The sequence below is a fragment of the Schistocerca cancellata genome, chromosome 3, assembly GCF_023864275.1.
Source record: "Schistocerca cancellata isolate TAMUIC-IGC-003103 chromosome 3, iqSchCanc2.1, whole genome shotgun sequence".
In the NCBI taxonomy this organism is placed as follows: Eukaryota; Metazoa; Arthropoda; class Insecta; order Orthoptera; family Acrididae; genus Schistocerca; species Schistocerca cancellata.
In genome coordinates, this window is record NC_064628.1 from 411,826,161 (window position 1) to 411,853,292 (window position 27,132).

General features: G+C 40.4%; 1 protein-coding gene across 2 annotated transcripts in view; it reads left to right on the plus strand.

Annotated features, from left to right (window-relative positions):
• Positions 1-27,132, plus strand: part of LOC126175160 (clathrin interactor 1) — a 201,940-nt gene that overhangs the window by 94,494 nt on the left and 80,314 nt on the right. For both annotated transcript variants that reach the window (XM_049921744.1, XM_049921745.1), the window contains exon 9: positions 15,443-15,600. In XM_049921744.1, coding sequence (XP_049777701.1) covers positions 15,443-15,600 — 158 coding nt within the window. The remainder of the gene's footprint in view (positions 1-15,442; positions 15,601-27,132) is intronic.

Genomic DNA, 27,132 nt, shown 5'->3' on the forward strand with positions numbered 1-27,132 from the left:
GAAAGCTTGCCTAATTACAACCATTTTTGTGTGTGGGGCCGCTGCTGCTTGATAAGTAGATTTTTTTTTTATCTATACAATTAACTTAATTTTTATGTTAAGATTTGGAAGTACTTATGTCCTTGATACATTATTAATGCTGATGCTGTTGAAATTTATCATATTGTAATAAGCTGATGGAGTTTTATTAATCTGTAGTTGCTGATCACTCTATTTTTGAGATGTTTGATTCATTTTTAAAATTGACAGCTTCTCTTCACAGCTAGGTAATGACGTACTACATATATATCTGGTTTATTAATCTACGATTCTGTGTGATATTGTCATCCTGGTGGTATTACCTGTGCCTAAATTATTTATCCATGATCATTTTTAATGATTTCAGTATAATTGTTGATGTAATTCTTATGTTTTAATTCAGTTTTTCATTTAAGAATTTATTTTGTTATTTGCTCTTATGAGTCTAAATTTCTATTTCTTCCACAAAATTTAGGTTTGGGTCCTATTTCTATAGTGTTTTCTGTCTGGTTTACAACTTACAAGAATTATGTTCAAAAATCTTATGTTTTGCAAATAGCTTCAAAATAACCATGGTGTTGAAATGGGTTCATAGCCATAAGAACAGCTAAATAAAATACTACTGTAGCAGCATTATTGGTTAAAATTATGTAATGTATTCACATTTGTAATCCGGGACAAGGCACAAAGTTTTGCACAGTAACAACCCATTGTTAAGTTTCATTTAAGTTGTCAAATCCTCATTCTTTTTTAGTTTGTCTTCTTTATGTTGTGTTTATGATGATTTACAATGTCGACAATGATATGAATTGTGTTGATTTTATTAGCGGTAAGTAAATCTGGTTTGTTACTGTCAGTGGTCGCATCAGTCAACATTGGTCAGTTCCAACAAGGCCTGTGATCTCATTGAGGGTAACATAGGGGTTGGACATTAATATGGAAACACAGTGAGAAATACATGCTTGAACATAAAGACAGATGGTAGCCAAGTCTGCAAGTGACGCTGTTGTGTTAGACCACAGGTGGCACCTGTGCATTGCTCTCATTACATTGCAAGTGTGAGTCATGGTCATAACAGTGTTCTTTGTAGTGAGTGTGTTATGTCTGTTGCAAGTGTGAGTCATGGTCATAACAATGTTCTTTGTAGTGAGTGTGTTATGTCTGTGCTTAGTAGAATTCGAACAGGGGCACATGGTTGGTTCTCATATGGTGGGACTGGGACCTTCTGTAACCAGTGGAACCGAAGTGTTTGGTGTTTCAGGAGGCAGCATACTGAATATTTATACCACTTAAAGGAAAAGCGGAAGACATCACTTGCCAAGTGATAACACATACAAAAATGAGAGTTGTGATCATTGTGGATGGCCACTGAGGAGGATTGTGATGGAAAATAAGAGGGAAACAGCTGCAAAAGTCACTGTAGAACTGAATGTTATTTTTCATGGCGAAGTTCACACATTGGAAAGAAATGTGAAATGGGGCCTCCTCTGGTACTGTGCTGTGTGAAACAATTCAGAAATGTAAAAGACTGGGTGACATACCATCAACTTCTACTTCATGTAAAACTTCAGGTATGGTACAAGCAGTTATCTTCTACTGAGATTTTGCACTTCAGACAGAAGATGAGCTAATGTAGCTCAGTAGGTGTACATTTTGTCTGATGAGTATGGTCCAAAAGATGACTGATGAAGTCATCCATTTGTAAGGTATGTGACCATCTAGACTTGCTATGCAGTAATTCCTTAATAATGCCTAGATAGCTAAATACTTCATTTATGACACATTTAGACTAATCCTGAGAAGATAACTGTGGCAAAATCTACAAACAAGACAAACTAGAAATGCTTATATATAAATATTTCAATACCAATGTAACATAAGGAACAAAGTACACATTGAGTACAAGTACTTGGAATATGCATAGGGAAGTTCCTGCAAGTGAGCAGTACAAGAAGAAAAATGTTCACTGTTATGCACAATTGCTGTTAGACATTGCAAAAGATGTTATTTAAAATTCCAGTATAACAGAAATAACAATGTGTTTGTCTTCAGTACATTATTCTTTATTATTTCTCTAAAAGAGAATAATACACAAAAAGTTTGTCTTTTCTGTTATAATGTAATTTTAAATATCATTATGTTTATTATATAAAATTTAGAGGAAGTGTACCATTAGAGTATCATTCTCCCGCATCCCCTCTTTCTTTCTCCATTCCCCTCTGTCCCATAGTGCTATCCTTCCCTCCAGTTCGTCAGCTATTCAACATGTTTCTCATCTGCCCCCTAAACTGCCCTAATGGCAGTTGTATATAAGAGTGCACATTTTCCTTGTATTGCTCAATTGTATGATCTTTCCTAAGCATTTTATAAGTATGTGCACACTATCTGTACTTTAATTCCTGTTGTTACATTGGTCTTGTAGTATTACTGTATGTTGTTGTTGTTGTTGTGGTTGTGGTCTTCAGTCCTGAGACTGGTTTGATGCAGCTCTCCATGCTACTCTATCCTCTACAAGCCTCTTCATCTCCCAGTACCTACCGCAACCTACATCCTTCTGAATCTGCTTAGTGTATTCATATCTTGATCTCCCTCTACGATTTTTACCCTCCATGCTGCCCTCCAATACTAAATTGGTGATCCCTTGATGCCTCAGAACATGTCCTACCAACCGATCCCTTCTTCTAGTCAAGTTGTGCCACAAACTTCTCTCCTCCCCAATCCTATTCAATACTTCCTCATTAGTTATGTGATCTACCCATATAATCTTCAGCATTCTTCTGTAGCACCACATTTCAAAAGCTCCTATTCTCTTCTTGTCCAAACTATTCATCGTCCATGTTTCGCTTCCATACATGGCTACACTCCATACAAATACTTTCAGAAATGACTTCCTGACACTTAAATCTATACTCGATGTTAACAAATTTCTCTTCTTCAGAAACGCTTTCCTTGCCATTGCCAGTCTACATTTTATATCCTCTCTACTTCAACCATCATCAGTTATTTTGCTCCCCAAATGGCAAAACTCCTTTACTACTTTAAGTGTCTCATTTCCTAATCTAATACCCTCAACATCACCCGACTTACTTCGACTACATTCCATTATCCTCGTTTTGCTTTTGTTGATGTTCATCTTATATCCTCCCTTCAAGACACTATCCATTCCGTTCAACTGCTCTTCCAAGTCCTTTGCTGTCTCTGATAGAATTACAATGTCATCAGCGAACCTCAAAGTTTTTATTTCTTCTCCATGGATTTTAATACCTATTCTGAATTTTTCTTTTGTTTCCTTCACTGCTTGTTCAATATACAGATTGAATAACATCGGGGATAGTCTACAGTCCTGTCTCACTCCCTTCCCAACCACTGCTTCCCTTTCATGCCCCTCGATTCTTATAACTGCCATCTGGTTTCTGTACAAATTGTAATTAGCCTTTTGCTCCCTGTATTTTACCCCTGCCACCTTCAGAATTTGAAAGAGTATTCCAGTCAACATTGTCAAAAGCTTTCTCTAACTCTACAAATGCTAGAAACGTAGGTTTGCCCTTCCTTAATCTAGCTTCTAAGATGAGTCGTATGGTCAGTATTGCCTCACGTGTTCCAACATTTCTACGGAATCCAAACTGATCTTCCCCGAGGTCGGCTTCTACTAGTTTTTCCATTCTTCTGTAAAGAATTCGCGTTAGTATTTTGCAGCCGTGACTTATTAAACTGGTAGTTTGGTAATTTTCACATCTGTCAACACCTGCTTTCTTTGGGATTGGAATTATTATATTCTTCTTAAAGTCCGAGGGTATTTCACCTGTTTCATACATCTTGCTCACCAGATGGTAGAGTTTTGTCACGACTGGCTCTCCCAAGGCCGTCAGTAGTTCCAATGAAATGTTGTCTACTCTGGGGGCCGTGTTTCGACTCAGGTATTTCAGTGCTCTGTCAAACTCTTCACTCAGTATCGTATCTCCCATTTCATCTTCATGTACATCCTCTTCCATTTCCGTAATATTGTCCTCAAGTACATCACCCTTGTATAGACCCTCTATATACTCCTTCCACCTTTCTGCTTTCCCTTCTTTGCTTAGAACTGGGTTTCCATCTGAGCTCTTGGATGTTCATACAAGTGGTTCTCTTTTCTCCAAAGGTCTCTTTAATTTTACTGTAGGCAGTATCTATCTTACCCCTAGTGAGATAATCCTCTACATCCTTACATTTGTCCTCTAGCCATCCCTGCTTAGCCATTTTGCACTTCCTGTTGTTCTCATTTTTGAGACATTTGTATTTCTTTTTGCTTGCTTCATTTACTGCATTTTTATATTTTCTCCTTTCATCAATTAAATTCAATATTTCTTCTGTTACCCAAGGATTTCTACTAGCCCTCGTCTTTTTACCTACTTGATCCTTTGCTGCCTTCACTACTTCATCCGTCAAAGCTACCCATTCTTCTTCTACTGTATTTCTTTCCCCCATTACTGTCAATTGTTCCCTTATGCTCTCCCTGAAACTCTGTACAACCTTGGTTCTTTCAGTTTATCCAGTTCCCATCTCCTTAAATTCCCACCTTTTTACCTACTTGATCCTCTGCTGCCTTCACTACTTCATCCCTCAAAGCTACCCATTCTTCTTCTACTGTATTTCTTTCCCCCATTACTGTCAATTGTTCCCTTATGCTCTCCCTGAAACTCTGTACAACCTTGGTTCTTTCAGTTTATCCAGGTCCCATCTCCTTAAATTCCCACCTTTTTGCAGTTTCTTCAGTTTTAATCTACAGCTCATAACCAATAGATTGTGGTCAGAGTCCACATCTGCCCCTGGAAATGTCTTACAATTTAAAAACTGGTTCCTAAATCTCTGTCTTACCATTAGATAATCTATCTGAAACCTGTCAGTATTTCCAGGCTTCTTCCATGTATACAACCTTCTTTTATGATTCTTGAACCAAGTGTTAGCTATGATTAATTTGTGCTCTGTGCAAAATTCTACCAGGCGGCTTCCTCTTTCATTCTTAGCCCCAATCCATATTCACCTACTACGTTTCCTTCTCTCCCTTTTCCTACTACCAAATTCCACTCACACATGACTATTAAATTTTCATCTCCCTTCACTACCTGAATAATTTCTTTTATTTCATCATACATTTCTTCAATTTATTCGTCATCTGCAGAGCTAGTTGGCATATAAACTTGTACTACTGTAGTAGGCGTGGGCTCCGTGTCTATCTTGGCCACAATAAGGTGTTCACTATGCTGCTTGTAGTAGTTTGCCTGCACTCCTATTTTTTTTTTATTCATTATTAAACCGACTCCTGCATTACCCCTATTTGATTTTGTGTTTATAACCCTGTAGTCACCTGACCAGAAGTCTTGTTCCTTCTGCCACCGAACTTCACTAATTCCCACTATATCTAACTTTAATCTATCCATTTCCCTTTTTAAATTTCCTAACCTACCTGCCTGATTAAGGGATCTGACATTCCACTCTCCTACCCGTAGAACGCCAGTTTTCTTTCTCCTGATAACGATGTTCTCTTGAGTAGTCCCCGCCCGGAGATCCGAATGGGGGACTATTTTACCTTTGGAATATTTTACCCAAGAGGACGCCATCATCATTTAACAATACAGTAAAGCTGCACGCCCTCGGGAAAAATTACATCCATAGTTTCCCCTTGCTTTCAGCCGTTCGCAGTACCAGCACAGCAAGTCCGTTGTGGTTAGTGTTACAAGGCCAGATCAGTCAATCATCCAGACTGTTGCCCTTGCAACTACTGAAAAGGCTGCTGCCCCTCTTCAGGAACCACATGTTTGTCTGGCCTCTCAACAGATACGCCTCCATTGTGGTTGCACCTACGGTACGGCTATCTGTATCGCTGAGGCACGCAAGCCTCCCCACCAATGGCAAGGTCCATGGTTCATGGGGGAGGGGTATTACTGTATAAGCTTTTCTAAATTGTCTTTTGTGTAAATTTTGTCACAGCTGTCTGATGAGAATTATTCGAAATGTGTTCTAAATGAAATATTCATTGATCGATGACATTATTACGAAAAGGATAGTTGCTATTCACCATATACCAGACACTGAGTTGCAGATAGGTACAACAAAGAGACTATCAAACAAAGTTTTTGGTCAAACAGGCCTTCATCAGCATTGTACAACATACACCAGACATTTGTGCAAACATAACTGACTCACACGACAACAGTGGCTGGCTGCCAAGGCCAGGAGTCTGTCCTTGGCAGCTAGAGATTGTGCTCCTGTGTGTGTGTGTGTGAGTAGCATTTGCGCGAGTGTTTGTGTGTATGTTGTCTAATTCTGATGAAGGCATGTTTGGCTGAAAGGTTTGTTTGACAGTCTTTTTGTTGTGCCTATCTCTGCTGTTTAGTGAGTAGCAACTATCCTGTTCATAATATTGCCATTATTCCATCCTGAATTTTCCATTCTTTCATATTTAGCAATCAAGGCCTTTCCAAGGAATTACTACATGCCAAGGAAACAGATACTGGTGCTTCATCTTAGCTTGTCAAGGAAATGTCCTCTTAGAAAAAGTTATCACATATAGGTGCGGTGTGAAATCTTATGTCCCACCACCTATGAGATGTTTTTGATGCCTGTGTTTTGGACATGTCATCCCACTGCACGACAGACCCAAAATTCAGGAACTGTGGAAGATCACTTCGCGGAGATCATCCTTTGTGTGAAATTCTGCGGAACACCATTCCCCACATTCATCAGTTTGCCTAGTATTTAAAAAAGAAAAGAAAATACAGGAATATAAAACCACAAACTACCAGTCACACGCTGCCAAGGAAAAAATATGAAGATGTGCATCCACTTGACATGATGAAAAATTATGCAAAAGTGACAGCTCTCACCCCACCTACCTCCACATTTTCAAAACCAAATCAGCAAGCTGCTACCAAACCAAGACCATGCAATGAAAACAAAAAAATTATGTGCAAGAGAAGTTGCCACACCTTGTGACTATATTTTGTGACTGTTTTAAACTTCCACCAGGAGCCTCTCAGTGGATATACAATATCCCTACAACTTCATATCCCTACAACAGCACAAGAGAGAAACACACAGTCCACAGCTTCTTCCTCCCAAAATATAACTGATGTACAGTCAAATATTAGTCAGTGATAAAAAGAGATTAAGACATCAAGCAAAAGGAATGTTCTGTGATATTCTTACCCTGATGTACAACCTGAAAAATTAAGTGGAAGAAAACAGCAAAAAGAGGAAAAGAAGGAAAAAGACAAGAAAAGAACAAAGCAAAGAATTAATTTGACAGTTGTGGTGGAACTTTAACTTTCCTTGACAGCAGAAGAATATATGGAAACTGTGCCAACCACACATCTACATCTACACGCGCAATTACTCTGCCATTTAAAATAAAGTGCCTGGCAGAGGGTTCAATGAACCACCTTCAAGCTTTTTCTCTACCATTCCACTCTCGAATGGCGCATGGGAAAAAGAGCACTTAAATTGTTCTGTGTGAGCCCTGATATCTCTTATTTTATCGTGATGATCATTTCTCCCTATGTAGGTGGGTGCCAACATATTGTTTTCATAATCGGAGGAGAAAACTGCTGACTGAAATTTCATGAGAATATCCCTCCACAACAAAAAAACCTTTGTTTTAATGATTGCCACTCCAATTCGTATCATGTCTGTGACATTATCTCCCCTATGTCACGATAATACAAAATGATATGCCCTTCTTTGAACTTTTTCAATTTCATCCATCAGTCCCACCTGATGCAGATCCCACACTGCACAGCAGTACTCCAGAATAGGGTGGACAAACATGGTGTAATCAGTCTCTTTAGGAGACCTGTTGTACCTTTTAAGTGTTCTGCCAATGAATTTCAGTGTTTGGTTTGCTCTACCCACAACACTATCTATGTGATTGTTGCAATGTAGATTATTTGTAATTGTAATCCCTAAGTATTTAGTTGAATTTAAAGCCTTCAGGTTTTTGTGACTTGTTGCTGTAATCGAAATAACAGCATCATCTGCAAACAATCCTAAGAGGCCTACTCAGATTGTCTCCTATGTCATCAGTATAGATCAGGAACAATAGAGGGTCTATAACACTTCCTTGGGGAAGGCATTGGACCAATCTGTAGATCAGCATATACCTTCATCTTCGCTGACCACAGTGAGACCTTTTCTGTAATTTTACAATGGAATTGTAGTGGTTGCTAGTGCCTTTTTCATATGCATAGAGGATATAGTGTGTATGGCAAAAGTGAAATTGATACCGAATGAACTTCTGGAGGTGTTTGCACACTAGTCAAATCAAACACTTTCAGTGTACAAATGCCTGTGAACACTAAACTTGAAGCAATAGCCATTAGAATACATTTAACCATAATGATAACACTCTGTAATAACTACATTCCCCTTGACCAAGAAATTACCTGCAGAGATCTGGAAGTCTTAGTCAAACACTTAAAACATTCCACGTGGGAAAAATATATCTAAAAACAAAGATGATGAGACTTACCAAACAAAAGCGCTGGCAGGTCGATAGACACACAAACATACACACAAAATTCAAGCTTTCGCAACCTACGGTTGCTTCGTCAGGAAAGAGGGAAGGAGAGGGAAAGATGAAAGGATGTGGGTTTTAAGGGAGAGGGTAAGGAGTCATTCCAATCCCGGGAGCGTAAAGACTTACCTTAGGGGGAAAAGAGGACAGGTATACACTCGCACATACACAGACAAAATGTCATAGGCACCTCTCCTGTACTGGAAATTTAATATTATTCAAAAAATAAGGGCAAAAGCACAACACTCAGAGAAACAAAGGAGAATGTTGAGAAAGAAGTATTTCTTCTATGACAGCAGAGTACTGGACTTCAACGCACTAATAGAAGCGAGGAATTCTAGATGAAGGGGAAATTAACACCAGTCCCTCTGACATTACTGAACATTTAGCTATATATTACATAGAAATGTCGGCATCTAACCACCTTTGAACAGGATGACCAGCAGCAGTAAAACTGTATTACCTCCGACGAGAACTTCAACTTCTTCCAGTTACAGTCCCCGTCGCAAAAGTATCTGTTGATTGTTCCCAACGAGTAGTAAGGATGCACCTAAGACACGACACGAAAGATAATATAATTACCAATTTTTATCACACTGCGTTTCATACAGTCATCCAAGAGAATCCACCTCCTTTGCACAGTTGACACTAAAGATAATGAATGAGTCTGCTGTGCATACATACACAGCTGGAATCAAGAACAAGTTTCTCTACTAAAGGAGTGCAGTATAAATACTGCAGGGTTAATATCCATACTTAGAGCACTAAAAAATTTTAACAACTTTCCTCAAAGAAGTGCATTGCAGATAATAAAAAAAGTGCTATCCAAAATATCCATTGGTTCTATCTCTTAATATAAGATACCAACTACATATACAGTAAAACCCAATTTTTTGGTTCCTGCATTTTATGTGCACTTCTGTCACTTGTTGAAATTCAGAAGGTGTGGCTTGGAGGTGTCCTCCCCACCCTGCTGTCGCCCCCAAAGTATTTTTTGACAGCCAGCATAAATGCATAAAAAAGTCTTTAAAAATTTATCATTCGTTCAAGCACTTTTTTGAGCTTTTTAAGAACCAGGAGGTCCTGACATTTTTATGTTTTTTAAAGCTCTTGGTTTCTTAGATTTGCCAATCGCAAACAATGAGCACTTACAGTCACCACTTGCATGTTCCACTTGTCAGCCTATACTCTGGTAGTTTTATGCATGTGACTGTTTCATGTTTTGAGGCAAAGTTTTTTTCAGGAAGCATTTTATAGTTTAGTCCAATCTCATCAATGTTGTATAATTAATCAACGTAAACTTCTTTAAAGTTTTTGAACAAACTCACTGACTTCATAATAATAATAATAATAATAATAATAATAATAATAATAATAATAATAATAACTAAAAAAAATATAGACAAAGGCTAACAAAAATGCTGAAAACAGAATTGACAGCAAGAAACAAGACAAAAGCTATAAATACTTATGCTATACCAATATTGACTTACTCATTTGGAGTAGTGAAATGGAGTAACACAGACCTAGAAGCACTCAATACACTTACACAATCACAGTGCCACAAATATAGAATACATCACATACATTCAGCAACAGAAAGATTCACATTAAGCAGAAAGGAAGGAGGAAGGGGATATATTGACATAAGAAACCTACATTATGGACAGGTGGACAATTTAAGAAAATTCTTTATAGAACAAGCAGAAACTAGCAAAATACACAAAGCAATCACTCATATAAATACATCGGCTACGCCATTGCAATTTCATAACCATTTCTACAACCCTTTAGATCACATAATATCAACAGATACGAAGAAAGTAAATTGGAAAAAGAAAACACTACATGGCAAGCACCCATATCATCTAACACAGGCACACGTCGATCAAAACGCATCCAACACATGGCTAAGAAAAGGCAATATATACAGTGAGATGGAAGGATTCATGATTGCAATACAGGATCAAACAATAAACACCAGATATTACAGCAAGCATATTATTAAAGATCCCAATACCACAACAGATAAATGCAGACTTTGCAAACAACAAATAGAAACAGTAGATCACATCACAAGCGGATGTACAATAATAGCAAATACAGAATACACCAGAAGACATGACAATGTAGCAAAAATAATACATCAACAACTTGCCATGCAACATAAACTAATAAAATAACACGTTCCCACTTACAAGTATGCACCACAAAATGTACTGGAGAATGATGAATACAAATTATACTGGAACAGAACCATTATAACAGATAAAACAACACCACATAACAAACCTGACATCATACTCACCAATAAAAAGAAGAAATTAACACAACTAATCAAAATATCCGTACCCAATACAGCAAATATACAGAAGAAAACAGGAGAAAAAATTGAAAAATACATCCAACTGGCTGAGGAAGTCAAGTACATGTGGAATCAGGATAAAGTTGACATTATACCAATTATACTATCAACTACAGGAGTCATACCACACGATATCCACCAGTACATCAATGCAATACAGCTACATCCAAATGTATATATACAACTACAGAAGTTTGTAATTATTGATACATGTTCAGTTACCCGAAAGTTCCTAAATGCAATGTAACATATACAGTACAGTTAAAAGGAAGTCACACTTGATCAAGGTCCATGTCACTTTCCATTTTTAACCAGACATAATGTCTGAGAAAGGAAAGAAATAATAATAATAATAATAATAATAATAATAATAATAATCAGCAGCAGCAGAAATCTTTTCACCAGAAATAGCAACTTGTGTAATGCTCACTGGTGAAGCCAACCTTTACTTCATCGCAATTTGTCTTTTCTGTCGTGAGTAATTGAGATTCTGCTGTAGTAGGAGAAGCAGATACCATACTGAAATTCATTAGAAAATGTAACTCCTCCATGAAAGAAGTGACTTACATGCTGTTATGACAGGGGCAGGGGGGAGGAGAAATCCAATGAAGACTGGGGTATTTCGTTCTGGGATCATTTTGTCAGTGCAAGGGTATTGCAGAGATTCTCACTGGACGGAATTACCCCACCAACCTAGTTCAAAAGCAGATTCCCCAGGTCACATCCTGGTACTGCTGATCCCGCCAAAAAACATCTTGGTAGTACACCAGTTCTCACTCAGTATTATCCTGGTGTTGAGTGTATTAGTCAACTACTTCAACAAGACAATGACTTGCTGAAATGATACCCTGAAATGAGGTCCATTCTGCATAAGATTTTGTCCACCACACCTAAAATAGCTTTTCGTCACCCTTCCAATGTCCGCAATATCTTTGTCATACCCTACACTCCTTCTGCACCAACCTCCCTACAGTATGGCTCCTACCCCTATGACTGCCCCCACTGCAAGACTTGTGTTATGGATCCTCCTACCAAGACCTATACCATCCCTGTAACTGGTAAAACATACACTATCAAAGGGAGTGTCACCTGTTACACAACATGTCATATACCAGCTGTTATGTAAACAATGTTCAGTCTTTTACACCATCATGACTACCATCAAGTTATCAGTTAGGATGAATTGGTGTAGGCAGGGGTTGCATACTGGCAACACAAAATATCCTGTTGCAGAGCATGTTCCACAACATGACAGTTGTGCCCTCAATGCCTGTTTCTCCACATGCGCCATTTGGGTTCTTCCCACAGACACCAGTTTCTCAGAACTCCACAGGTGGGAACTGGCACTACAACATATCCTTGGTTCTTGCTACCCACCTGGTCTTATTTTACATTAATTTCTTCTGTCTGAGCAGGTCTTCACAATAACTACTCCTTTCTTCACTCCGTTGTAGTTTTCTACATGTTTAATTTTCTGACCTCTCTGTTATTTGCTGTCGCCCTCCCACCTCTTATCACATGTGATGCACTTAGCTTTTCTGGTGTAGTCCCCCAACAGTCAGTCTTTCCTTCTCATCCCATCTGGTATGTCTCCCCTGATTGGGGTTCTGGGTGACTTTTCTGAACTCTGCCCCTTTTCCTAAACATCTCCATACCTTTTCCTTCATCCCTCTTCCTTCCTGTTCAACCCTTCTGCCAGAAGAAGGGGTCACTTGCTCCGAAATCTTGTAGATGTGACACCTTTTTTCATATGTGTGTTCTCCTGCTGCCGCTGAGTAGATTTTTTTATCCATACAGTTACATTATATTGCTAAAAATTGATTGTTTTTGTTGTTATAAGAGCGGTGTTGTGCGTCATGGAGAAGTTCACTATTTGAATTTCAAGAAAGTATTTTCCAGGAAGAGTTGGACAACATATTACTTGTAAGCGTAGGCTTCCATGGCCATAGTCACTATCAATAAAATTCGTCTGGGTATGTGATCGCATTGTCATGTGAAAAATTTGGGATGTATCTGCCACAGTTGCAAATGGCCTTTTTAGGGCGTTTTTGCTAACCACCTCCCACGTACATCTCATGAAATGGCGGCGATGACAAAGGTGAAGAAATTACAGATAATACAGAGGCTTACTGACAGTCATTCTTCTCATATACTGAGTCTGTATAAAAAGTACCGTGGACCTTGCCGTTGGTGGGGAGGCTTGCGTGCCTCAGCGATACAGATAGCCAGGGATAGACATAGGTGCAACCACAATGGAGGGGTATCTGTTGAGAGGCCAGACAAACATGTGGTTCCTGAAAAGGGGCAGCAGCCTTTTCAGTAGTTGCAGGGGCAACAGTCTGGATGATTGACTGATCTGGCCTTGTAACGCTAACCAAAATGGCCTTGCTGTGCTGGTACTGCGAATGGCTGAAAGCAAGGGGAAACTACAGTCGTAATTTTTCCCAAGGGCATGAAGCTTTACTGTATGGTTAAACGATGCCATCCTCTTGGGTAAAATATTCCGGAGGTAAAATAGTCCCCCCATTCGGATCTCCGAGCGGGGACTACTGAAGAGGATGTCGTTATCAGGAGAAAGAAAACTGGCGTTCTACGGATCGGAGCGTGGAATATCATATCCCTTAATTGGGCAGGTAGGTTGAAAAATTTAAAAAGGGAAATGGATAGGTTAAAGTTGGATATAGTGGGAATTAGTGAAGTTCGGTGGCAGGAGGAACAAGACTTCTGGTCAGGTGAATACAGGGTTAGAAATACAAAATCAAATAGGGGTAATGCAGGAATAGGCTTAATAATGAATAAAAAAAAATAGGAATGCGGGTAAGCTGCTGCAAACAGCATAGTGAACGCATTATTAATCATAGCTAACACTTGGCTCGAGAATCATGAAAGATGGTTGTATTCATGGAAGAGGCCAGGAGATATTAGAAGGTTTCAGATAGATTATATAATGGTAAGACAGAGATTTAGGAACCAGGTTTTAAATTGTAAGACGTTTCCAGGAGCAGATGTGGACTCTGACCACAATCTATTGGTCATGAACTGCAGATCAAAACTTATGAAACAGCAAAAAGTTGGGAATTTAAGGAGATGGGACCTGGATAAACTGACAGAACCAGAGGTTGTAGAGAGAACATTAGGGAACGACTGACAAGAATGGGGGCAAGAAATACAGTAGTAGAAGAATGGGTAGCTTTGAGAGATGAAGTAGTGAAGGCAGGCATGAAGTGCTGAATTCAGGCATTCGGTTAAGTGCACACATGGCACATATGCAAGTGGTATTAATAAGATGGCAGTGCACACCATTATCATGGAAGATTTGGTGATGCAAAAGAGCTTCGCTAAACTCGATACGTAGGTCATGACATACGACCAAAAGCAGAGGCGAGTGTATGCTTGTGACAATCTTCTGCAACCCATTGAAGAAGACTCCAGCCTTTCCGACAACATAATCATGGGAGACAAAGCTTGGATTTTCGAATATGATCTGGAAACAAAGTGACGAGTTTTGCACGCAGCATACTGCAGCATCCTGTTGTCCAAAACGGCTTGAATGAGCAAATGCAGAGTGAAAGCGATTCATTTTCTTCAACACTAATGGGGCTGGGCCACTACGAATCTGTACCTGAGGGGCAGACAATAATGGTGCTTTTTACACACAAGTGCTAAGAGGACTGAAGAGGAGGGTCAGCCGGGTGAGAACAGCCATCGTTGGGAACTGTGAATTGCATCACAACAATGCACCCAGTCACACCTACTCCAAGGTCACAGATTGTCTGAAGATAAATGGCATTGTGACAATTTCCCAAACTCCTTGCAGTCCCAACGTAGCACCAGCAGAGTATATCCTATTCCCAAAAGCGAAATCCGCCTTCAAATGGTACTCCTAAGTGCCCTGAAACGCGTACCCTTAAGGACCTTCTGGAATCCGCACCTTCTGGAATCTGCCTGCAAGGGAGACTTCGAATAATGGGAAAAGCTGTTGGCAAAAGTGTGTCAATGATCAAGGGCTGTAGTTTGAAGAACTTTTAGGCCTTGTAGCAATATATCACATCTGTTTTTCTGAAACTCTGTATAAAAAGCATGTACAAATATGTACATGTGTTGTATTGTTAAATAACAATTGAAGTTGAAGAGCCATTTCCATAGGTGTCTGTTACACAACGAAGCAATTTGGACACCTTTACCTTCAGAAATATTGTCAACTTCTAATTGCCTGAACACTCCTCAACAGTTATATACTGTTTCAGAACTGAGCCCATGTGCAGTTTGTAGAATACCTTTTTTATGGTACATGCTACATATTCCTTTTGCAAGTTACACAATACCCTGTTTCTGTGCATCACAATGTCTGTCTCTCTCTCTCTCTCTCTCTCTCTCTCTCTCTCTCTGTGTGTGTGTGTGTGTGTGTGTGTGTGTGTGTGTGTGTGTGTGCGCGCTCATTCACTAATGAACAACCCCAATAAGCTGTGTAATGAAAGTTTGTTTTCTATAGTTAGGCACATCTGTTTCAGGGATAATCAGGATGATTTTGCAGATTTTGCTAGTGCATTTACTGGTACTCCTAGCAGCCAGCCTCAGACTGTGTTGCAGCAAAGTGCTCAGATACAACTATCACTCTCAAATAAATCTGCAGTGTCTCCCATAACAAACAACACTGCGGTGATTATGGGTAAGTTGTTGTTTTTACTTGGTAAAAATATTTAACTCCAGCTCTAGTGTGTAATGGTAGGACGAAAAGACTGGGAAGGGCACCAGTTGTCCACATATGAACATAACATGAGATTGTGAGGGCAGTGGCATCTTCACACAGCATTCTGATATTTATTTAGAAGGCTATGTATGTACATGCAGTCTTTATTCTTTTGGGAACTAGAAATATAATAGTGCTACAGCCTAAGTCCTTTAGAATTTCAACAGGAATGGGCAAAATGTTGAACAATTTGTTTGATAATATACAGAAGGTACTGGTTGAGAATTAAGAATAAAGATTATAACTCGCCCTTGTAGGAAAAACACACACACACACACACACACACACACACACACACACACACACACACACACACACACAGTATTGGAAAGGAGTGGGGAGATAGCGAGTTACCTTAGGTTTAGGCCAGGGAGGTTATGGGAGCAAAGGATTTGCTGTAAGAATAGTTCCCATTTGTGCAGTTCAGAAAAGCTGGTGATGGTAAGGAGGATCCAGATATCATGGGTTGTGAAGCAGCCATTGAAATCTCTCATATTGTGCTCTGCTGCATGTTGTGCCACTAGGTGGTCCACCTTGTTTTTAGCAGCAGTTTGGCAGTGGCCATTCAATCTAGTTTACAGCTGGTTGGTCATCATACCAATGACAAATGCTGTGCAGCAGTTGCAACAGAGCTGGTATATAATGTGGCTGCTTTCACAGGTGGTCCAGCCTCTGATGGGGTAGGATAAGCCTGTGACAGGACTGGAGTAAATGGTGCTGGGTGGGTGGATTGGGCAGGTCTTGTGTCTGGGTGTTGCACAAGTGTATGATCCCTGTGGTTAGTGATTGGGAGTGGGAGTGTCATAGGGATGGACTAGGATGTTTTAGAGATTGGGTGGGTGGTGGAACACCACTTTGGAAGGGGATGGAAGTATCTTGGGTGGGATGTGCCTCATTTCAGGGCATGATGATAGATAGCGAAAGCCCTGATCAAGGATGTGGTTCAGTAGTTCCAGTCCAATGTGGTATTGGGTGACAAGGGGGTGCTTCTTCGTGGTTGGTTCTTGGGATGGATGTGCAGATCAGGTGTGTATGAGGTTATGGCACAGGAGAGCTGTTTGTGTATTAGTCAAACCCACCAATCACCAATAGTACCCACACTTTGGCAGCTGCCATCCCTTCCACACCAAAAAAGTCCCTACCATACAGTCTGGCCACCTGGGGCAGACGCATCTGCAGTGATGCCAAAAACTAGTTGGCGTAACATGCAGCAGAGCATAACGTAAGGGATTTCAATGGCTGCCTCACAACCCATGATAGCTGGATCCTTCCCACGACCACCAACTTTTCTGAGCTGCGCAGATGGGAGCTATTCTTCCAGCAAATCCTATGCTCCCATAACCTCCCTGGCCTAAATCTAATGTAACTCGCTGTTCCCCCACCCCCTCCCAATACTGTGTGTGTGTGTGTGTGTGTGTGTGTGTGTGTGGTGTACACACACCATCCCCTATCTCAGTACCCCCATCCAATTCATGTCAGCTAGTTGTGTGCAGCTATATCGTGCTGTAGCCTATGAAATGACATGCCCAGCCATCTGCCACATGCCCCCCTACCTGCACCCCTAGCAAGCCCACAGATGGCTCCGCACTCTCCCATGCTTGTCCCTAACCTCCTCCCTACCTTCCGCCTCTAATCATCATCTCACCCTACACCCTCACCTCATCCAAGTACATTCACTGTGGTCCAGGAAAGAGCTGGCAGTTAGCACAATGTAGGGAAAGAGCATGTGCACCTCTGCACCTCTGTGTGTGTGTGTGTGTGTGTGTGTGTGTGTGTGTGTGTGTTCGTTCATTTCCATGTCCATGTCCATGGTTTTTCCTACAAGCTTGAAAATGGAAGTTCATTCCGACAGCTAGCACAAAGCTCTGTACCTTTTGTTTGTATACCTATCAATGATGCAGAACAATTTGTTTGAACATTCAAGAAAAAAATGTCCTTCACATACTAAGATTTTATACTTTACTGGTTGCTCTGGTACTAATAGTACATGTGATGGCTACAGGTGGCTAGGCTGTTGGGGAGAGACTTGTAGGTAACTGGTGGCAGGTGTGAAAGTGGAGATATTGCTGGTTGTTGGGATATTTGATATGGGCAGAGGTTGTGATGTATCCATCTCTGTGGTTATCAGCATCAAGGAAGGTGGCTTGTTGGATTGAGGAGTACCAGGTGAAGTGAACATCAACACCTTGTTGAGGTTCTGGAGGAATGTGGATAGGATATCCTTACCCTTGGTACAGATCATGAAGATATCGTCAGTGAATCTGAACCAGGTATGATGGGTTTGGGATTCCAGGTGGTTAAGGAGGATTCCTCTAGATGGCTCATGAATAGGTTGGCATAGAACGGTGCCATGTGGACGTGCATTGCTGTAAGCAATGCTTTCAAAGGAGAAATAATTCTGGGTGAGGATACAGTTGGTCATGGCGACTATGAAGATGGGCGTTAGGGATGTCAGTATAAAGGGAGCTGACATCAGTAGTGATGAGCAGGGCACCAGGTGCTAAAGGAACAGGAACAGTGGAGAGTCTGACATCAGTAGTGATGATCAGGGTACAAAGTGCTAAAGGAACAGGAATAGTGGAGAGTCAGTGGAGGGGATGGTTGGTTTCTTCATATGGGATGGTAGGTTGTGGGTAAATAGACAGTAGGTGTTGGAGCACAAGAGCAGAGAGTCTCTGTGGGGGCACCATAACTGGTCACAATGGGACTTGTTGGGTAGTTGGGGTGCATGTAGAAGATAGGAGTGCCCTGAGTGGCGGGGGTGGGGATGGGGTGTGTGAAAGAAAAAAGAAAGAATGAGAGAGGGGGGAAGGGGGTTAGGTAGGTTTTGGGTTGGGCGTAAGGATTTGAATGGAGAATTTTATTGGATTCCTTCCGTGGGTTCACTTGGCGGGGTTTGTAAGTGGAAGAATCTGACGGCTGGCAGAGACTGTCCAGGCAATCCCTGCGAATAAAAACCACAGTGGTGGAACCTTTGTCAGATTATAAGGCGAGGATCAGTTTTCAGGTGGTGGATTGCAGTTCTTTCAGCAAATGTTGTGGTTAGCTTTCATGTAGAGGGCTTTGGGAATTATGAAGCAAACTTTAGTTTCAGAAATTTTCTATTGTTAATAGGGAGTGACTTTTTTTTTGGGGGGGGGGGGGAGCAGTGGGGGTGGAGCACGGTTTGGATGGGGGAGTGATCATCATCAGGCAGGGTTCAGCATTGGCTTTGATACTCTCAAGATGCCAAGTCACACAGGATAGTGATAGTGCAACAATAACACTGCAGTAAGTAATATGAACCATGTTCAGAAAGTAAGAGTATTTGATTTTTGTATTCCTTTTAGCCAAGGTGTACTTAAAAAAAACTGCAGTATATTTTTGATATACCAGTTGACTGTTTGTCACCTAATCACTGTCCCATTCAGCACATGCAGTTAGCTGTGGCACAAGTTCCTTTATGCTCTCCTCAAAGAACTCTCCCTCAGCCTATTTCCCCCACTTTATAATCTCTTTCTGTGCCTACTTGTCAGTTGGAAACTTAATTCTACTCTTGTATGCCTTCAGAATAGTGAAAAGTCAGGGGAAAACAAGAGGTGGTTCAAAACATCCCAACCAAATGAGTCCAAGAGCAGCTTGGTGGCTAAGGCTGTTTGAATACGTGTGTTGTGCAGCAGGCACACCCCTCTCGTCTCCTCGAGACAGAAATTAAACCAAAATGATACCCTTTTGGTTCTAAAACACTGAGGCCATGACTTTACCTAAAATTGGTATTTTGAATTGTGTGGCAGATGGAGAATTGGTGTGGTGTCACTGTGGTGACTCTTCCCCCACCCCCCACCCCCACCCCCCACCCCCTCAGTCATGTAATGAGCCAGTCAGGTTTCATCACCAGTCGCAATAGAGCTCAGAAAATCCTCGCCTTCCAATTCAAGTTGGTGAAGAAACTCGTGGGCACAACTGACTAGATTTTTCTTGGGCTGCCCTGTAAGCTGTTTTGGGACCCATCTTGCGCAGTTTCTGATATCCCGGTGTTTCTGTGAGTGTTTTGTATAAGGGAGCTCTGAAGAGTTATGGAAACATTGCAAAAAATTCATCCGCAGTGAGTGCAATCTTTGATCCCTCATAAACACACTCATTGTGTACATAAAACTTCAGTGTAAACCTTCAAAAAAAAAACTTCAGTAGATGTTATTCCTTGTGCAAGTAGGAATTGGGTCACAGGATGTGGCTCGCACTTGGCAGGATTTCTTACGAACATCTTTCACGCAACTGGACAGTACAGCATGAGTTTATGTAATGCCATGTTCCTGTGATACTTGCTCTGGTCAGGGGATCCCCTACTACCCCTCAGTGTTGTCAATCCTCAAAAAATCACAACTTGTTATGATCACAATACACTTACTTTCTGAACATGCCTTGTACACTTTTGAGTTGCACATTAAAGATTATTTTTTCTTTACCACTTTAGGGTAAAACTCGTATTGCCACAGAGGATTACACATACAAGTAGTATAGTTACAACTTAGATATTATTTAATAAGGAAATGATTGATAGGAAATTCCAGTTATTCATACAAAATGAAAACTTCACATAAAAGGTTTTTATTTATGATTGAAAGGATTTTTCATGAAGTAGTATGGAGTGTCAAACAGGTATTTCTTTTTTAAACAAAGCTTATTGTTCCTCTGCTATTATTAGATAGTGAATTGAATATTTTAGCATGAATGTACTTGACTGTCTTTGAACAAGTGCCAGATGCTTTGACTAAGAGTGGAGACTGCAGATTGTCTTTCCTTCATAATAAAGACTATCAGGGGCTGTACGTACTCAGATGTTGTTGTACTTATATACAGTTGTTTGAATAGAACACAGCATGAAGTGTGTGGGGATACCCTACACACAATATGAACTACTTTCTGCAGTGTGAAGATAGGCAGTTTCCATAATATTATGCCTGTAATACATTATAAATGTACTGCCATCACCAAAATCACTCTCTGAGAAAATGTTGCGTGGCGAACATGTTTTGTCTGCCATCTGTGTAGACATAAGGAAATTATGATGAGTACACTTGTTTTAGTAAATGGTCAGTATGTGCAATAACTATGTTATTTGGGTAATAGTTGTGTGCATGGAAGTGAATGAAAGTAATCTTCATAACAAAAGGAAGATTCACTCAAGGAAATTAGAAAAGTGTGAAAGACAATTGCTGGCCATTACTTTTCTTCGGGACTGAGTGAGGTGGTGCAGTGGTTAGACTCTGGACTCGCATTCGGGAGGACGACGGTTCAATCCCGCGTCCCACCATTCTGATTTAGGTTTTCCATGATTTCCCTAAATCGCTCCAGGCAAATGCCGGTTCCTTTCAAAGGGCACGGCCGACTTCCTTACCCGTCCTTCCCTAATCCGATGAGACAGATGACCTCGCTGTCTGGTCTCCTTCCCCAAACAACGTAACCTAACCTAACCTAACTTTTCTTCGGGATGTGAGATAATAGTGCTGATAGGCACATTTAAAAGTACATGACACTATTCTATTTTTTGAGTTATTATTTCCTTCCTCAGGGAGGAGAAAAGGATGGATTGGGGAAAGTGAGAAAGAAGGTACATATTACTCAAACTCCAGGACGAAAGAAATGTATCTATTTTGTGGACGAGGGGTGGAAATACAATTCTAATAAGACTAAAATAATGTGTAATCAGTAAATTAAAGAGAAAACACTACAATTTGACTATGCATGTTTGAGCTTTATGGTGGATGCTAAACTTGGCAGTTTCCCCACAGTGTCTCATTCTTTCACTCTCTGTTGAGTTGCAGCAGTGAATGAAAATATCAGTGCATTTTTGAATCATCTGAATCTCCAAAACATCTGAGTTTTGTGATCAGCTTTGTGTCTTCACCTGAACAAAAATGCTTCTGTGACGTGATAAATTGAAGATAGATTTTAGTAATTTTTCTTCAAAGGAACATTTGCATATGTCTAATGATGCATTGTGGCAAAATACCATCACTGCTGATGAGATGAGGGTCCATTGTTATGACCTAGAAATGAAATGGAGTAGCATGGAGTGGATGTAACATGGTCAACCACCACCATAAAGTATGTATACTGAAGGCAGCGAATAAGGTAATTGTCATAACATCATTCTATTACAAAGACATGCTGTATGCTGATTCTGTTGAAAAAGGTGTTACAGTCACTGCAGCATACTATGGGCAGGTCTTGAGCCATCTAATGATCACATTCAAAAGAAGAGTAAATAATTTGTTTAATAGTGGAACCTTCATTGGAATAATGCTAGTGTTCATCTGAAACAGACTGTGATAGAAATTTTGACCAGAAAAGGCATCTCTATGGTACCCCATCCACCTTACAGTCAAAATTTGACATTGTTACACTTTTTCCTTCACCGCAGTGCCAAAACGGACCTCAAGGAAAGTTGTTTTGACACATACAATTTCTAGATACATGGCAAAGAATGGCCTTCACCATGTTTTGCAGGAGTGCCATGGGACTGGGACAAGCGCATCATTTGGGTGAAGGTCACAGTTAAAGCAGGATGTCTCTATTGGCCCGCTGGCTCAGTAGCTGTTGTGGCAGAACACCTGAAGGAAAATTTGGAAAATATTTCAAGTAGATTTTCTGACCATGTTATAGTTTTGGGGCGATTTTAATTTACCAGATATAGACTGGCAGACTAAAACATTTATAACGGGTGGCAGGGACAAAGAACCCAGTGAATTTTTTTTTAAAGTCCATTATCTGAAAACTACCTTGAGTAGTTAAACAGAGAACAGACTTGTGGTGATAACATATTAGACCTTCTGGTGACAAATAGACCCAAACTATTTGAAACAGTTAACGCAGAACAGGGAATCAGCGGTTACAGCATTGGTGATTTCAGCCATAAATAGAAATAATAAAAAAGGTAGGAAAAATTTTCTGTTTAGCAAAAGTGACAAAAAGCAGATTTCAGGGTACTTGACAGCTCAACGCAAAAGTTTTATCTCAAGTACAGATAGTGTTGAGGATCAGTGGACAAAGTTCAAAACCACCGTACAATATGCATTAGATAAGTATGTGCCAAGCAAGCTCGTAAGAGATCGAAAAGAGCCACCGTGGTACAACAACTGAGTTAGAAACCTGCTACGGAAGCAAAGGGAACTTCACAGCAAACATAAACATAGCCAAAGCCTTGCAGACAAACAAAAATTACATGAAGCAAAATGTAGTGTGAGGAGGGCTCAGCGAGAGGTGTTCAACGCATTCGAAAGTAAAGTTCTATGTACTGACTTAGCAGAAAATCCTAAGAAATTTTGGTCTTACATCAAAGCGGTAGGCGGATCAAAACAAAATGTCCAGACACACTGTGACCAAAATGGTACTGAAACAGAGGGTGACAAACTAAGGGCCGAAATACTAAATGTCTTTTTTTCCAAAGCTGTTTCACAGAGGAAGACTGCACTGTAGTTCCTTCTCTAGATCGTTGCACAGATGATTAAATGGTAGAAATCGAAAAGATGACAGAGGGATAGAAAAACAATTAAAATTGCTCAAAATAGGAAAGGCCACTGGACCTGATGGGATACCACTTCAATTCTACACAGAGTACGTGAAGGAACTAGCCCCCCCCTTCTTAAAGCGGTGTACTGTACAAGAACAACTTAAACATTAGTGTCATGCAATATTTTGTGTAATGTAATATCTTGTACAGACATCTTTTATTAACCTGACACGTTCCACATCATTACAAAGTGTCGTATTCATGATCTATGGAACAAGTATTAATCTAATCTAATCTAATCTTGAAGTTTCAAGAACATAACTTCACCGAGGAGACAAATAGTATAGCTCCCTCCTACACATATCTTGCGAAGAGACCATGAGGATAAAATCAGAGAGATTAGAGCCCACACAGAGGCATACCGACAATCTTTCTTTCCACGAACAATACAAGACTGGAATAGAAGGTAGAACCGATAGAGGTACTCAAGGTACCCTCCGCCACACACTGTCAGCTGGCTTGCGGAGTATGAATGTAGATGTAGATATTGAGTAGGAGTACTACTCAATCATGTTATTTTGCACTTGGCCTCTCTTGGCCATTGTCAGAAACAGACTGTAATGTTACAGTAAACAAGAATGATGTTGACTAAGGAAAATGCATCACACTGTGTGAATGCTGTTAGGAAAGTTGTGCATATACTATCAAGTGACTCATTTTGGTGTCGTGAAATATCATAATAAAAACTTACAATAAGCCAACCGAAGTGTCCTAACTCCCATGTGCAGTAATATTGTGGTCGACTAATATGTTGAAGGTGACAAAAATTGGAATTTTAAACTTCTGAAATAAAGCTTTTAGAAAAGGAGTGCCAGTCTTACTGAACATTCTTTGTACATTAGATGTGGTAGCAAGAAATATATATGACCTCTTTAAGCATGTCAACTTTGAAACCAGTATTAGTGATGTGAAGCGGTTGAAGCAACAATGATTACCAAAGTACAAAGGGCAGCTGAAACAAATCAAGGTTTACATGGTCAGCAAATTGGACAAACTGACTGTGTCATACCTCAGTGAGAAACCTTTCAAACATTTACTTCTGGACACGATCACATGGAACTGTTGCTGAAGTTTGAAAGAGCAGTATATCAAGCACTGGATGTAGGTATGTATTTAGTAGAACAGTTTATGATGGGAGAGACGTTGCATGATGTGCAATCTTTATGAAGGAACTGTTAAAGGAACAGCAACTACTGCATAGTAAGTGTAAAGCAAAGAGTAGGGCTAGGACAGCGAGATGGTAAATGCAAAAAGTTTAGCTGTCAGAAGAGCAGTGTGTGAAGCCTTCAAAAGCTGCAGTAGCTGAACATTATCAAATAATCTCTTTAAAAAATCTATACAAATTCTAGTCATATGTGTAGGCTGTAAGTGGCTCCAAAGCTCGTGTCCAGATGTGTAGATAACAGAGGCAGCAGAATTGAATGTAGCAACACAAGGTGGTTCATGGTGTGGGTTCCTGTAGTCATGTCCTAGTTCATGAACCACGGGCAACGTATGAGTGGCCAAGTAAGTGGTCCCGACAGTCGGGATACCAGTTACTTTGGAATAAGGCTGGGCATCCCGGTCATATTCTGAGTCATGGTCACCTTTGTGCTCATACGGCAAAGACTACCAAATCCACCGGTTAGTCCCTCAGCCGTTAGGGGTAAAACCCAATGGGACTCGGGGCAAGTAAGGCTAGCAACCTGCTTCCCTGGTACTCTAAATATGATGCTGACAATAATCAGAGCAAAATGCCTCGCACCTTTGAAGGTGACGGAGTCCCACCTCTAACTGACAAACCAGGGACTCCTAAGATACGACTTGGCAAACAAATGGTAATGAGATGGGGAGCTATTAATATCAATGGGGGCTACTCTGGGAAGAAGGTAGAGCTGGCAGAGGCTGCAAGTAAGATGGGGCTGGACGTTTTAGCTGTTAGTGACATTCGGGTAAGGGGTGAGAAAGAAGAGGAAGTGGGAGAATACAAAGTCTGCCTGTCAGGCGTCAAAGCAGGAATAGCCCAATGGGGTGTAGGGCTTTACACCAGGAAAGAAATGGAACCCAGCGTAGTTGCAATAAGGTATGTAAACGAACGACTGATGTGGATAGATTTGACAGTGTCTAGCAAGAAAATTAGGATTATGTCAGTATATTCACATTGTGAAGGGACATATCAAGATAAGATGGATAGTTTTTATGAGGCACTCAGTGATGTAATTGTTAGAGTATAGGACACGGACAGTGTTCTGCTCATGGGTGACTTTAACACCAGGATTGGAAATCGAACAGAAGGGTATGAAAAGGTTATGGGTAAATTTGGAGAGGATATGGAGGCCAACGGGAACGGGAAACAACTCTTGGATTTCTGTGCCAGTATGGGCTTAGTAATCACAAACTCCTTTTTTAAACATAAGAAAATTCAGCGGTATACTTGGGAAGGCAGGGGAACCAGATCTGTCATTGACTATATAATAACAGATCAGGAATTCAGGAAGGCTGTGAGGGACACACGTGTATTCAGGGGATTCTTTGATGACACTGATCATTATTTAATCTGCAGTGAAATTGGGATTGTGAGGCCGAAAGTGCAGGAGGTCAGGTCCATATGTAGGAGGATAAGAGTGGAGAAACTTCAGGATAAGGAAATCAGGCACAAGTACATAACAGCGATCTCAGAAAGGTACCAGTTAGTTGAATGTAGTCAATTAAGTCATTGGAGAAGGAATGGACAAGGTACAGGGACACAGTACTAGAAGTGGCTAAAGAATGTCTTGGAACAGTAGTGTGTAAAAGTAGGATGAAGCAAACAGCTTGGTGGAATGATTCAGTCAAGGCAGCCTGTAAAAGGAAAAAGAAGGCATATCAAAAATGGCTACATACCAGAACCCAGGTAGACAGAGAAAGTTATGTTGAAGAAAGAAACAAAGCCAAACAGATAATTGCAGCATCGAAGAAGAAATCGTGGGAAGACTTTGGAAAGAGATTGGAGACTATGGGTCAAGCTGCTGGAAAACCATTCTGGAGTGTAATTAGCAGTCTTCGAAAGGGAGGTAAGAAGGAAATGACAAGTATTTTGGACAGGTCAGGAAAACTGCTGGTGAATCCTGTGGATGCCTTGGGCAGATGGAGGGAATATTTTGAAGAGTTGCTCAATGTAGGTGAAAATGCGATCAGTAATGTTTCAGATTTCGAGGTAGAATGGGATAGGAATGATGATGGAAATAGGATCACATTTGAGGAAGTGGAAAAAATTGTCAATAGATTGCAGTGCAATAAAGCGGCTGGGGTGGATGAAATTAAGTCGGAACTCATCAAATACAGTGGAATGTCAGGTCTTAAATGGCTACACAGGATAATTGAAATGGCCTGGGAGCCGGGACAGGTTCCATCAGACTGGACAAAAGCAGTAATCACACCAATCTTTAAACATGGAAACAGAAAAGATTGTAACAACTACAGAGGTATCTCTTTAATCAGCGTTGTGGGTAAAATCTTCGCAGGTATTGTTGAAAGGAAAGTGCGAGTATTAGTTGAGGACCAATTGGATGAAAATCAGTGCGGGTTTAGGCCTCTTAGAGGTTGTCAGGACCAGATCTTTAGCTTACGGCAAATAATGGAGAAGTCTTATGAGTGGAACAGGGAATTGTATCTATGCTTTATAGATCTAGAAAAGGCATTATGACCGGGTTCCTAGGAGGAAGTTATTGTCTGTTCTACAAGATTATGGAACAGGAGGCAAACTTTTGCAAGCAATTAAAGGTCTTTACATGGATAGTCAGGCAGCAGTTCGAGTTGACGGTAAATTGAGTTCATGGTTCAGAGTAGTTTCAGGGGTAAGACAAGGCTGCAACCTGTCTTCACTGTTGTTCATATTATTTATGGATCATATGTTGAAAACAATAGACTGGCTGGGTGAC